The sequence below is a fragment of the Camelina sativa genome, chromosome 1 (genome assembly GCF_030686135.1).
Source record: "Camelina sativa cultivar CO46 ecotype springtype chromosome 1, ASM3068613v1".
NCBI lineage: Eukaryota > Viridiplantae > Streptophyta > Magnoliopsida > Brassicales > Brassicaceae > Camelina > Camelina sativa.
In genome coordinates, this window is record NC_141880.1 from 25,423,040 (window position 1) to 25,438,073 (window position 15,034).

A 15,034-nucleotide genomic window follows, 5' to 3' on the forward strand; every position below is an offset into this window, starting at 1 on the left:
TTCACCAGCATTATCTAGACGTATAGTCTTAAGTGGAAAGTCTGGAAAGTGTGCTCTTAATCTTATGATTTGAGCCAACAGCCTAGCAAATGCTAGGTTCATTGTGGATAACAAGCAAACGTGAGACCATCTGGTTGATGCATCGATCATAATCATGAAATATCTAAACGACCCACATGGTGGGTGTATTGGTCCACATATATCACCTTGTATCCTTTCCAGAAAATGTAAAGTCTTTTTTGTGACTTTTACTGGTGACAGTCTTGTGATTAGTTTCCCTTATGCACATGCTACACAATTTAGATTTTTAGGGAAAACCTTTTTCTCTTTAAGGTTGTGCCCATTTGAACTCTTAATCACTTTACGCATCATGTTCGAACCCGGGTGGCCTAACCGGTCATGCCATAGAGTGAATTGTTCAGTGAACATTTTGTGCTTAGCCATGTTAGCTTCTATCATGTTTATCTTAGCATGGTATAAACCAGTGGCTAGTGCATGTATAGTCTCTAGGACCTTCTTTTGGCCATTTACATTTTCAGTAATGTATAGGAATTATTTAGTTCCTTCACCCTTGCTTTCAACATGATAACCATTTAATCTTATATCTTTAAAGCTCAATAAGTTTCTCTTAGAGCTGGGTGAGTATAAGGCATCACTTAGTTCAATGTGTGTGCCGTTAGGCAACAAAACGTGAGCCTGGCCGTAGCCTTCTATCATGTTGGCTATACCCGCAATTGTACTAACATTTGCACTTTTCATTTTAAGATTTATGAAATATCTTTTGTCTCTTAGTATAGTGTGGCTGGATCCACTGTCCACCACTAGTTCACTCATGTCCTTGGCCATTTCTATAAATAGGACATAATTTTGTATTTTAATAGGACAATTATAAAATAAAAGAACCATTGCATTTAAATTAAAATAATCATCCAATACAATAAAGGAAAATAAAGCATAAAAGCATTGAAATTAAACCACATTAAAACGAAAATCAATTATCCATATGAAGGCAATCGGAAGTCTCTAGCAAGTCGTCATTCTCATGATCGAAGTCTCCTTCATCATCGATGTACGCATAGTTGGCTTCCGGATTTTTCTTTAGAACTTCTTGGTATGCATCAATGAGGTGTTTGGGAGTTCTACAAGTCTTGGACCAGTGGTTTGACATACCACATCTGTGGCAGACCGATTTGACCTTGGTATGTGGTTTAAAGGACATACGGCCCTTACCACCACGTCCGCGGCCTCCTCGGCCGGCCTGTCCGCCACGGCCACTACGTCCTCTGCCACCACGGCCTTGGCCGTAGTGTCTTTCTCTGTGGACGTAGTTGGTCTCATGGGACACTTTTGGCTCCTTAGACTCCATTGTAGTTTTCTTTCCCAAATCAACCTTACTTGCTTCCGGTAATGGAGCTGTACCGGGAGGTCTCATAGCACTGTTCATCAGCAACAACTCATCATTCTGCTCAGCTAGCAGTAAACATTCAATGAGTGCCCCATAATCGGCAAAGCCTTGATGCCGATACTGTTGCTGAAGAACTCTATTGTTAGGGCTGAAAGTAGACAAGGTCTTTTCTATCAGCTCCCTTTCAGTCACCTCTTTTCCACATAACCTAAGGAGTGAGACAATCCTAAAAAGCTCAGAGTTATACTCCTCCACGGATTTGTAATCCTGGATCCTTAGGTTTTTCCAATCGAACTCGGCCTTTGGAAGGAGCACCGTCTTTTGGTGCCCGTAACGGCGTTTAAGCTGTGTCCAAATAGCGAGTGGATTGTCTATAAAGAGGTACTGGCTCTTGAGACTCTCCGCAATGTGATGGTGCATATGTTGGAGACACTTGTTCTTTTTCTTGTCAGTGCTCTCAACTTCCTCATCAATGCAACCAGCTAGGCGATTTGACCTTAGGTGGATTACGGTGTCTTTCACCCATTCCAAGTAGTTCTTTCCAGAAGCTTGCAAGATGGGATAGTCTAGGCTTTTGAGGTTTGCCATCTGCATATAATATAGACAACCGATAGTTAGCATGCGATATTTAAGATCGAATCATGCAACAAATATTTATTCAGGTCATGCGGTATTTGAGACCGAAACATGCCTTGGGCCATGCGGTATTTAAGACCGAAACATACCTTGGGCCATGCGGTATTTGAGACCGAAACATGCCCTTGCCTATTATAGATTTCATATGGTTTAAATTCATGCATGCAAAGACAACAAAATTAAATATGTATGCATGCAACAAATTCCTTATTTCTAGATAGGATTTCCTTTTTCTTAAATTTCCTTTTAATCTAGGATTTAGTAAATATTGTTTTTAGGGTGTTTTAGATAACTACTAAATTAATTAGGAATTTATCCTAACCAATGTTTTAATTTCCGATTTCAAAAGTTTTAGTTTTAGAAAATTAACAATTTTACTAAAAGCTTAATCGGATTCACCCTTAACACAAGTTTATCAAATTCGGTTTTTGAGTTTTAACAATCCTAGAACATGATTCATGCAGCCGAAATTTACATGAACAATTTATGCTTGAATAGATCCTATCTTTATACATGGACCGATTTCAATATGATGCATGAATGATCCAGTTTTTAATATCCTAGAACATCTTTAACCAACATAATATTTCTAGGTTCTTATGCATCACAACAAGCAGCAAACAACCAAATATAATTCATAATATAATTGGTTTTAATTCTCAAGGAATCTAACAACCTAAACACCAACCGATTTTTAAGTTTTAGGTTTTAGAGATCTTAAACTTTGTTGGTTGTGTACTTGTTTGTTTTAGGGTTCTGTATGTTTAAGTCCAAATTCGGATCATAGGGTTTTAAGAGGGTTCGGCCATGTTTTTACCTTTCACCGATTTGGATCTGACTGGATATGGACCGGGAGCTAACAGACCTCGGTTTTAACTCTCTCTCGCTCACGGACCACGAACAGAACCACGAACCGGATCGCGAACGGAACCACGAACTGGATCACGAACAGAACAACGAACAGCTTCCGCGAACAGAACAACGAACTGCTTCCGCGGATCACGAACAGCTTCCCACGAACCGCTTTGTACTTCTCTCGTCCGGAATCACGAACCACGAACACACGAACTCACCCCCGAACACGGACCACGAACCTCGATCAAGCTGTCGATAGAAGCTTGATCACGAGCTTAAGGTATGCTCGTGAACAAGGAGATCTTCGAACAGAAAGGTGTTTGATCTTGGATGGAAGCAAGAACGAAGATGGTTTAGGGTTTGTGAAAGAGAGAAGAAGATCGGCGGCTGTCTTAGGTTTTTAGGGTTTGGGAAGCGGCGGCTGCTTTTAGGGTTTAGGGTTAGAGGCTATCGTGCTGATAACGTGTTGTAAACTAGAGGATTTAGGGAGCGAAATCTCTTAGTCTTATTGATGAATGTCGAGGTTTACAAGTATATATAATAGGAGTACAAAGGCTAAAGCCCATAAACCAAACGAGTACATAGGATAGGCCATGGGCCGTAAAGCAATGGCCATGGGCCGTAAAGCAATAGCCGATGGGCCGTACATGCGCGGACCGGTACATGGGCCAAAAGGCCATGTCCTAACGGACTGTGAGCGGGCCGGTCTATAGAGTCCACAAGTGTTTTACAACAATAAAAGCATAATAATAATATTTTATCTGGATAATTTCGTAGGTGTATATGATAATGAAAATATAGGCTTACGTTTAATATGAGAAAATTGTACCTTACAATATCTACAAAAAATTTGATGAATTTTCTCAAATAAATACTATACCATATTCGTATCAATATAGTCTAAAGAAAAAATGGGATACTCTTAAATATATGATACATTAAATAACTTAAATGAAAATATTATTACCATTTCAGAAACAAGAAAATCACTAACAAGACAGCGAAAATCTTTCCATACTATGATTTTATTTATGTCTACATCGATCCTCAATTACAGAAAATTATTCCTTCATTTACGTTCAAAATGCATATAGGATTTGTTAGTTATTCCTTCAACTATTTTTAATGAGATAGATAGCAAGAAAAAGAAAGTGACGGATGAGGAATAAGAGAGATTTGTCAGGAAATGGATTTGATTGTGGAAATCGACAGAGTAAGAGGAAGTGTCCTACTGAGCCTACTACCAGTGATAATGTGTTCGTGAATGAGAATTCTCATGCTACTCAAGAAAAAGTTGATAGTGTCAATGTGAAAGGGATTTTTGGAAGGCTTTTTACAGATTTAACTAAATTATCTCCTGTTCATCTAGAAGAATCAATCTATCCAACAGGAAACAGGGGTACTCCAAAAAAAATAGGTACACATGAGAATTGGTGTTTACCTCAAATCTTTTATTTTGTATGAGAATTGTGTATCATAAAAGATTGTCACTCTTCTGGCAATGCAATTCTGTCCTGCAGGAAAAGAAAATCTTGAAGATCAAAACAATAATTTCTCACCAATAACAATCCGACAAAGTTTTGGTTCAGTCAATAACAACAGAGAAAAGTTATCAACCTGTTCCTATTTGGATGGATCCTATTTGCAAAACAGCAGATTACTCAGATGGGGAACAATGTTCTAGAAGCTTGCGTTATTACAGGGGATAGACTTGGAGACAAAGTTTTGATTCCAAAAGTCATGATAAAACCATCAGACACTAAATTGCCTTTCAGGATGAGGAGAAGGCAATTTCTATTGGTTGTGGCTTTTGCAATGACTATAAACAAGAGTCAAGGACAATCACTAGAAGAAGTTAGATTGTTTCTTCCTCGACCAGTGTTCTCTCATGGACAGCTATACGTAGCGTTGTCAAGGGTTACATCTAAAAAGGGTTTAAGAGTTCTTATAGTGGATAAAGAAGGGGAGCCCAAAAACGCAAACAATGAATGTTGTCTTCAAAGAAATATTTCAGAATCTTTGAAAATAATGATGGATGGTGAATTCTCAATATTTTTAAAAAATATTGACAAGCAATATATCTATATTTATATCTATATATTATTCGGAAATATCTCTATATAATATTTGTATGTTATGTAAAATTCTTTTTAGGTTTTTGAAGGGACCAACAAGTGGAAAAGATTTTAGGAGTTACCATATCGTGCTCTACCGACTCATACAAGGAACCATGTTTGGCTACAGGTTCATGAAACTGCTTAAAAACGTTTCCAGTTTTTTATTATTTCTATTGGATTTACATTATGGAATCAAATCTTATCATAATAAAGTTTTCATAGTTTTATTCATGTTAAGTAAATTCATGTATATAATAATGCAGTAGTTAGAGTTCTAGAAAACTAACCTTTCAAAACTAAGGTCGAAACGAATTTTGTCAATCATGATGAATCTTCCTAGAATTTTGCTCAGCAATATTATGTGATGTCAAACAGGTCACCTACAAAGAATATAGCAGGCAGTTAGTATTTCAGTAGACAAAATCAATTACATTGGAGGGGGGGGGGAGAAATTAGCAATATTTTTCGAATATAGAGAGAGACCTATTAATAATAAATTAGCAATATTGATAAAAAATTAGCAATATTCTTAGAAATTATGAATCTATAAACAATTCAGTACGATCAACGATCATCAAGTTAACCAGGAAACTATTAAAAAAAACAGAGATAAATCGATGAATACAGAGAGAGACCTCCGCAAGACATGGCTCCCGATTCATCGATCTCAGGTACAAATGCATCCAAAGGCAAGATGTTAACAGCGTGATGAAAGTCTCGAAGGCTGAAGTTTCCAGTAGGTGTATAGGCAAATTTTACCTGCTAGAGCCTTAAAAAAATATGTGAAAAGCCACACACAACCACTAAAGCAGAAGGAAACAAACGATCAATGACGGAGAATATAACCTGATCGTTTCCAGAAATTCGATCTTTCAGGATATAACATAAACCGATCTGATTGTAATTTTTATCTGTAACAATCGATGATTCCCCTGAATTAGAAAGACAACAAAAAGTTAGTAACACCATAGATTACTTATTTGAATCTTGAAGTGCTAATTACATAATGAAAGCTATACCCGTGATATGATTGGTATATACTACGAGTATTGGGCAGATGTTGTCTCTGTTACATGAAAAAATCAACACAATTTCAGATTGACTAAGGCTCTTAGATTGGTCGTAAACGATATAAACGATTTTCTGTATTATACATCCTACTATTAATCGGGATTAAACAAAATTTATAACATCATCAAGTAAAAAATCCAGAGGATTAGATCTTCACCCATATAGTAGAAATCATACAAGTACAAATGTTACATAAAGATTTAGAAGCATCTTACCCAGATGATCGATTGCTTGAAGGAGTAAACTAATTTAAAGAAAAAATCATACCTCACTTGATTAATTGCTGATAGATAGCTGATTAAAACAAAATGGAAAAGCACCACTTTTTTACAACAATCGTTATTTGACCCTTGAATAGCTCTCCAAAAAACAGATTTATGGAAAGATTAAAAGGATACAGATTGAAATAGAGAACTAATTTTCTGGAATCAACATGGAAAGCTTGACGAAGTTGATTGATCGGAGATGTTCAGCTTTAAGAAAAAAAAAGAAAAAAAAAAGGAAAGTGTCGTTTCCTATCTAGATTCCAGACAAAAATTGTCAGTTTACATTTGGAAAAAAAAAGAAAACAAAAAGCAGACCCTTCAAATTCTTCATATAAATAGGCCTAATCTGGCCCAATATGAAATGGAATTTAAACGTAATCCAATAGATATACATGTTAATATTTTCTCATAAACATCAATATATGATCACTATTATTTCGAAATCAAGATATCAATAGCAATTACATGTTTTTAAAAGTATAGAGATGATTAGTTAATAAAATTATAACAAAATTAAATTTAATAAAATAAAATTATAATTTAAAATTGTGTTGACTACAATAATGTGTTACATAATTTAAACATATCACTTACGAAACGAATAATATATATTTATATCTAAAACACTATACACTTTAAATTAGTCTACTGAAAAATATACTATTAAGCCATTTTACATCCTTAGTAAAACTAAATATTTTTAAAAATGTTGGAACTTACTTTAATATATATAAATCTATCAATTTGACTTAATTAGTTTTCAAAATTTTAAAAATAATAATAAATCGTCTCGCGGTGTACCGCGGGTTCAAACCTAGTTGAAAGTATAAAACAACACTCTTTGTGAAACAAAATCAAACAAAATAATAAGATCTTAAAATGGCAATTTTGTGTGAGAGAGAGTATCATTTTGGTTCACTGTTTAATTAAGTATCTTGATCCAAAAAATCCTTTTTTATTGAATTTAAAATTTCAATCACTTTATTATTTAAATCATAAGTTTTTTTCTGTAAAAAATCTCAAAATGACATTCGGTTAAGCTACTTACATGCAACAACTTATATATCTATGCACGGTACAGTGCATCATAAATCATTTGTTTGCCAACATGAACGAGTCAATTTTTGTTAATTTTTTTTTTATCCAAACAACTTAGACCTGATCTAAAAACCTTAAAACTTGATCTAAATTATAATTTGACTGATTTTGGTACACTATTTCTTAACATAAAAAAAAAGTAAACCTAAACCAAATCCTAGAACAAACCAAAGAAATTACACTCAGATTTTAGATTTTGTAGATATCGGTGATTTTGATCTAAGGAGATGGGAGAGAATTCATATTTTTGGTATTTTATTTTATTTCACAATATAAAGAAAAACGTGGGACTACAAATATATGATATTAAAAAGTGCAAACAAACAAAACAAATTAAAACCTCCGGAGATTCTTTCGTTCATCTCGTCCGAAATTTTCTCGCAGTCGCTATTTCTTCGACAAGACTAAAACCTTACCTCCTACGGAGTTCAGTTGAATTAATGAATATTTGTGATAGTTGTTATAAAAATATTTAACACATAACCTAATCCATTTATTATTATTATTTTTCAATACTTAATATTAATCCAACTATTTTTGCTTTTACTATGTAAATTAAAAATTTACATTATTCACAATTTGTTATAAAAAAAAAAATTCTTTGATTTGTTCAAAAATTTGGTTTGGGTTTAATTTTTTTTATTGGATGTTAAGAAATATTGTACCAAAATTAATCCAAATATAATTTAGATTAAGTTTTAACGGTTTAGATCATGTAGAAGTTGTTTGGATCATAAAACAGTTAACCAAACTAACCCAAATCTAATTTAAGTTATACATATTAGTTTGGAAATCTTTATATACTTATTTAACCTTGTAATCATGTGATATACTATTACATAAAATATCATTGCAGTTTAATTAATTTAATAACTAAAAAAAATTGACAATAATAATGTCTACCTTCAGCGGAGAAATTTTGTTAGATTGTGAGTTGTGACCAAACTAAAATAAATTTTAGATTGTAAATTTGTTAATGTATTTGGTAATAATACATTACTGTCATTTTTTCAAAAATAAAAACTTAATATCCAAACTAATCTGTATATATAAATGAGATTTGGGTTAGTTTGCTTTAAAAACAAATGGGCTTTATTCGGTCCTTTTATGTTTTGATCTTTCACAAATTCGACCCCATAGTTTTGACCCACCACACTACTCACTACCTGTAGAGTGTGGATGAGTCTCTCTAAGACTAAAAACCTTCGTATCCTCTGCGACCTCGGTTTTCTCTGGCAATGTCGTTGAAACTCAACAACACCCATTTTCCAATTTTAGCGCCATCTGTATTTCCTAAGCCGAAACCCAAAACTGAGATTGGAATACCTTTGAGTGAAAGTTCACTGAGCTCTTCCTGCAAAATAGAAAAATAATTGATGGATTAATGCCAAATTATGTAAACTAAAACCTTAAATATGTGCAAATCAAAAAACTCAAATACAATGCCACCTTATATGTCAAATTCGACCACTACTATTTGATTTATAAAGATGAAGATAACGATAATTAAGAAGAGGGAATGAGATTGAGAGTGGGAGAACGAGACAGTCAGACAGAGAACAAAGAACAACACAAAGATTGAGAAAGAACAATAATGGAGATTGATAATAGATCGAGACTAAGATTGATAGATCGAGACAGAGACTGAAGATTTAAAGCGAGGGAACGAAATTACAACGATGAAATGTGAAAGTTAAGAGGGAACAAGACAGGGATCGAGCGGGTGGGTGAAAGAAAGAAGAGAGGAGAGATAGCCAAAAGTAATTTATTTTCTATTTTTTTAATTGTCACTAAACTTTTAAAAATATATATCACTAAATTTTAATTCTATAAAATAAAATATATTTTTAAAAATATTATAAAATATTCTATTTTACAATGGGTAGTTATTATCATTATTAGTATATATTACTAATCCAAATTAAATTGAGTAAAATAAAATATATTTAATATATTATCCAAATCAAATATATTACTGTATTTCATAAAATACATTATTTTGTTAACAAAAGTATTTATTATTTTATTTTAAATCAAATTGTTATGTGATTGTGTGATAATTTCACAAACCTGAGTTTAAGGGAATAAGATGAGAATATGAATTTGATGAACATGGACAAGATGGAAGTACGGATCGGATGAAAGGAGAAAGAACGGAATGGAAACATATATTTGCAAAAAATAACATATATCAAACATGTTACAACTAAATAAATTAGCGATTGCAATCTTATAAGTAACATATTTTTTCTTCCAGTTTATCGAACATAAAGCGATAAAAATTATAAAAATAAAATACATTAAATGATATTTTTTAATAGTTTAAAAAACTAAAAGAAATGTAATATTATATAAATAAACAAAATATAAATTAATAAGAAAAAAGAAGTCATTAGTTTTGTGATATTTTTACTATGACATATGGTATATAAATATACTATGCAGTATACTGTATATTATATTGTTTTTGTCCGAAACAGGATTTAATCAATTTCAGGAATTTTTGTTTTCGTTCCATTCCATTTTTAAGGAATACAAAATGTTTCCCATATCAGAAATATCTCATATTAGAAATGCAATGTTTCATGCGAAATACATTTGAGAACGCGTATAAGACACATGAGAAATGAAGAAAGGAAACATGAATTATTTTCACCCTTAAAATATTTTTGTTTGTCTTTAATGAGGTTTAATCGTTTTAATGGTTATATATCCATTATGATAGGACGGAACGGGTTCTTTTATCCTGAGTAAACTTACAACATTTCTCTTTCTATATCTTAGTGTAGTTATCTTTATTGATAACAAAAATTAATCTGATTATTTTTTTTGTCTAAGTCGAATTAAAACAAATTAATATAATTCCTAAGAAAAGTATGTTCACAAACCGATTATCAAAATTAGTTTTTATAAATTAACTCCGCACGTATTTGCGGGTCGATCCCTAGTTGAACTTCATTCATAATAAATGATCTTATAGTTATAATCCTAATATCATTACATGATTTTTGTAGTGTAATTACAAGTTTGCTTCTTGGTTGCTTTTAACATTTTGGTCACTATAAGTATTTCTACGCTAATTAGTGAGAACTATTAGAACTAATTACTACAAATTTTGTTATGATACATAAATAGTGAGTATATTTGTTACACATATATGTGTTACTTATTTGTAGTTAATTATCACAACATAATTAGCAACTAATTATTACAAATTAAGTTACGATTAACAAATTTTATAAAAATATGTTTATACCATATTAATAGCTATTTACTACAAATTAATAGCTATTTTCTTCAAAATTTTATACCATTTTGCCACTATCTTAAGCATATTGGGTAATTTTCAACAAGCCACGACACATTTTGTTAGTAATTAAAAATATTTGTTACCAATTTAATTTGTTGTTAATAAGAACAAGTCGTGGGTATTTGCCATGACATATATTGTATCAAGTTGTGGCAATTAGCTACAAATATAGTTGTTCATAACTTACGGAAATCTAGTGGCTTTTTTGTAGCTTGTAGTTACAAGGTAAATACACTACAAATAATTAGATGTATTGCATCATTTATATTGTATCACACAAGTAAATGATGTATTTTTAATTTGTTTGTTTACAAATGAAGCAAATATATATGACATAACATCAATTAATTATAAGTGATGTTATAGTTATCTAATTTAACATCATTTAGTTAAAATTGATTTAACATCATGTAGTTATCTAGTTTAATATAATTATCTAGTTTAACATAGTGTAGTTAATAGATTTTTATAACAAATCGTATCACTAATGCTTGTTCACTACATTTTGTTTAGTAAAAAATTATTATATATATTGTTATTATACACTCAACAATCAACTATGATTATTTATATATAATCTATAGGTATACTCGGCTTAACCTTAAACTAAGTAACTATCTAAACATATCGGCATATGAAAAAGACACCAACTAGTCCTCACTTTAGCAAATTTGTTGATCCTCAAATAGAAGCCAGCAACGACAGGAATCCAATCTAATTCATATATGTGTAATTAAAAATGTTTGTTACCAATTTAATTTGTTATTAATAAGAACAAGTCATGGGTATTTGCGATGACATATATTGTATCAAGTTGTGGCAATTAGCTACGGAAATCTAGTGGCTTTTTGTAGCCTGTAGTTACAAGGTAAATACACTAATAGATATATTGTATCATTTAAATTGTTTCACACAAGTAAATGATGTCTTTTTAAGTTGTTTATTTACAAAATGAAGCAAATATGTATGACATAACATCAATTAATTATAAGTGATGTTATAGTTATCTAATTTAACATCATTTAGTTAAAATTGATTTAACATCATGTAGTTATCTAGTTTAATATAATTATCTAGTTTAACATCATGTAGTTAATAGATTTTTATAACAAATCATCACAATAATGTTGCAACAAAATTGTTACAATATATCCGAAACAAAATTGAAACAATTTGACTTAATTAAATTTGTTGCAAATTTGTAGCTAATTTGCTACAATTTTTCACCCTCTTTCTTACCTTCTTCACCTTCACCCTCTTTCTTACTTTCTTCACCTTCACCCTCTTCCTGGCCTTCACCTTCACCGCTCTTCTCAAGATCACGCTTAGCTTTTCTAGCTAAATCTTTCAGCACTCTAGCTGGACTTCTCGCTTTCTTCTTATTTGGCCTTATTTTCGGTTGGCCGATGACTAATTTCCTCTCAATACCAAAAAATTTATAGTAGTGCCATGCTTCAGTGGCGCGAGCTATAAGTTCACCTTGGGCTTCGTTGTTGTAAGCTATATACATTTGAAAACCTTTTTTCTGGAGAGCATAAATAATTTTGGTGAAGTATTTGTGGCCTGAAACGAAAAGAATGGGACAAGGTGGAAGTCTGCTACAAACATATCGTAGAAGTGCCACTTTTACAGCTTGGCCGGCAGCATATTTATTTGCAAGAAGATTATTAAAAGAAATTAAGATTGAGAAAGATTATTAAACAACAATTCAGTTCTCTAATTAATACTAAAATCGGCCGATGGCTATTAAAATAATTAGTTCTCCTATATACATCCTACAAAACTCAAACTCGGTGGTTATTAAAAATAATGACTTCTCCTACTAAACTCGGTGGCTAAGAAAAAAAACTAAACTAAAAGACAAGTTGTAAGAGAGATTATTGATATAAACTATAAAACAAAGGTTGTTACATGTTGATGTATCTACATGGAACATGGCAATCTTCTCCTATTCAAGAAATTCATGTTTTGTCTCGTTGAAATATTCCTGACTTTCAAATCCTGCAAATCCGGGAATATAAAGTTCTTAGTTCTAAGAAACTTAATAATTGTTTTATACAGCCGATGAGGCTGATAATAATTTGGGATTGGGCAGTTTTCCCAATCCTATATTATGTACAAAGGACGCACTAATGGTACGGAACTCAAACTTCTCAGGTACACACCAAAGTCCTCAACACTAGTATCTTCATGGGCATACTGCACAGAAAATTTTCCACCTAGGACACTACAATATAATAGAAAAGAAAATGTTTTATTTTATTTTTTTAATACTATTCCTATAAATATGAATATTTATATTTTTACCTTTCACGCAATGATTTAAGGGCGTCTGTTGCAAGCACTGTATGTTCTCGAATGTTGCCAAAATGTAGCTTCGTGTATGGACACTGGAAGGATTTCAAGTGTATATATTAGGTTTTAATTTGCTTTGTTAGGGTATCATTTCGTAAATTAGAGGTTCCCATAATTACACATCATTCACCTCTTTTCGAGATCTCGAACCAAGTCCTATACTTACTTGCTTTGGTTTACACCTCTTCCCAAGCAAGCTATATATATATTTCCCGACCAAACAAAAAGCTGAGCAAAGTTTTCCAATTTCACGTATGCATTTTCGAGTGAACCGAACGCTGACAACCAGAAGTTACATATACTCCATGTGATCGAGCTAATAAATTTAAATCTACCCGCAAAAGAGAGAAATTAAAACGTGACGTCCACGAGACACATGCATATATATTACTCAAGATACAATATTCTGAAACATCTTAAAAGTATATATAAAACAACACGATATACATATATATTGCTATACAACACAATCTAGATTCGGATAGTGTTGAAATTATTTTTTTTGGTAAGGGTGTTGAAATTATTATTTGAAGTATTTGATATATACACGTTAGTGCTGTGTATAAAATATATAACGTAAAGGATTAATTAAATTAGGGTTTATGTGAGAAAAAATCGTGCCTGACAATGTCAATACTTCTCAGACATCTCTCAAAGCTAAATCTCAAGAAACCGAAAGATGCTCTCGTAAGTTACTGATCGTTTTGTAGTTTCTATTGTATTTTTCATTGTTGGATACTGACCTCTGACTAGTTCTGTTTTGGTTGGTAGAAAAACCAGAGTGTTAGGTTGTCGCAAACCCCGCCCTATCTGACTATCGGCTTTTGGTTGAAAGAAGATTCGCTCCACTTGTACGACCCAGTCAAGGAAGAGACTATCAAAATTTCAGATAAAACACTCCCCGAGGAGCTCAATACGTTGGAATTGCAGGGAATATCACATGGTTGGGGACTTTTCATGGACCAAAATGACAGCTCTGTTGTACGTATCTCCGACTTCTTTCTCCCTTCAGCATCAAAATCATCCCCTAAGATCACGCTTCTGCCTCCTATGTGTCCTCTGCCCGATTACAAACTGGAGTCCGTGAAAAAAGTGTCAATGTCCACTTATCCTGACCAAGAGGATGAGGAATGTGTAATTGCTGTCAAGTTTATGGGATTTCAGTTGAGTCTCTGTGTACCCGGTCGAGACTCGGAGTGGACTAACATTGTAACCCCTTTTGAGTACTTCCACAACAACTCGAGTCTCACGTATTCCAAGAGAGATAAAAGTTTCTATATGCTCGCTCCAGGAAGCCGTTTCTTGGCTTCCTGGCATATCCATTCCAAGAACTGGGACTACCCAAAGTTCCACGAGTTGCAGTTTCACAACATTCCTAGGTTTTGGCGGTCGGAGTGGCAGCTATTGGATTCGTGTGCCAAGACTGAACACTTATTGGAGGCCCCCTCGGGCGAATGTTTCCTCGTCAAGTGGTATATATATATATATATATATGCAACTTTTTTCTTAAGGGAAAAAAAAAACTGTTAAATGCTAAAATATCTTGGTTGGTTCATGCTTACAGGTATGGGGAGAGCTTGCCTTGTGTGTTCAATGAGAAAGAAACAATCTACTATAAGACAAACCGGTTCATGGTCTTCAGACAGGAAGAGGCAAGTAAAGATGGAGTAAGAAGCATGTGTTACACAGAGGACATTGGAGATATATGCATCTTCCTTGGAGACAATGAGCCTTTTTGTGTTCAAGCCAGCTCATGCCCTGGTCTCAAGCCTAACTCTATCTATTTCATGGGTTACGGCTTTGGAGTTTATGACCTCGCAACCAAAACTACCCAAGAGTTGGGTGACAAAGGTTTACCAGGCTCAGTATTTGCTTGCCCGTACTGGATTCCTCCGGTTTTTCTCTAGCATTTTTTTTTTTT

The 15,034-nt window shown here is 33.0% G+C and overlaps 2 protein-coding genes across 3 annotated transcripts; one reads left to right on the forward strand and one right to left on the reverse strand.

Annotated features, from left to right (window-relative positions):
• Positions 1 to 891: 891 nt before the first annotated feature.
• On the reverse strand, positions 892 to 6,626 carry LOC104711059 (uncharacterized). Of its 2 annotated transcripts, XM_087462155.1 has the most exons (7): positions 6,300 to 6,626; positions 6,033 to 6,079; positions 5,860 to 5,945; positions 5,649 to 5,772; positions 5,301 to 5,393; positions 4,338 to 4,410; positions 892 to 1,993 (listed from the first exon to the last, which is right to left on the reverse strand). In XM_087462155.1, exon 7 carries the CDS (start codon positions 1,991 to 1,993, stop codon positions 992 to 994), a length of 1,002 nt encoding a protein of 333 aa, XP_087318281.1. In that variant the 5' UTR covers positions 4,338 to 4,410; positions 5,301 to 5,393; positions 5,649 to 5,772; positions 5,860 to 5,945; positions 6,033 to 6,079; positions 6,300 to 6,626; the 3' UTR covers positions 892 to 991. The 2 variants fall into 2 exon arrangements, with proteins under 2 accessions (XP_087318281.1, XP_087318271.1); XM_087462145.1 differs by lacking the exon at positions 6,300 to 6,626 and having other exon boundaries at positions 2,859 to 4,410.
• A 7,114-nt stretch (positions 6,627 to 13,740) lies between these two features.
• Positions 13,741 to 15,020, forward strand: LOC104711048 (uncharacterized). Its single transcript, XM_010427721.2, has 3 exons — positions 13,741 to 13,800; positions 13,885 to 14,585; positions 14,678 to 15,020. The coding sequence occupies exons 1-3, from the start codon at positions 13,741 to 13,743 to the stop codon at positions 15,018 to 15,020; spliced, it is 1,104 nt and encodes a 367-aa protein (XP_010426023.1).
• The last annotated feature ends 14 nt before the right edge of the window (positions 15,021 to 15,034 follow it).

Excerpts from the sequence above, each read along its gene's own strand:
- LOC104711059 (XM_087462155.1), bottom strand. The coding sequence starts at position 1,993 with ATGGCAAACCTCAAAAGCCTAGACTATCCCATCTTGCAAGCTTCTGGA.
- LOC104711048 (XM_010427721.2), top strand. The coding sequence starts at position 13,741 with ATGTCAATACTTCTCAGACATCTCTCAAAGCTAAATCTCAAGAAACCG. Across the intron at positions 13,801-13,884 it reads AGAAACCGAAAGATGCTCTC|AAAAACCAGAGTGTTAGGTT; the intron begins GTAAGTTACTGA and ends TTTGGTTGGTAG. Across the intron at positions 14,586-14,677 it reads GAATGTTTCCTCGTCAAGTG|GTATGGGGAGAGCTTGCCTT; the intron begins GTATATATATAT and ends TCATGCTTACAG.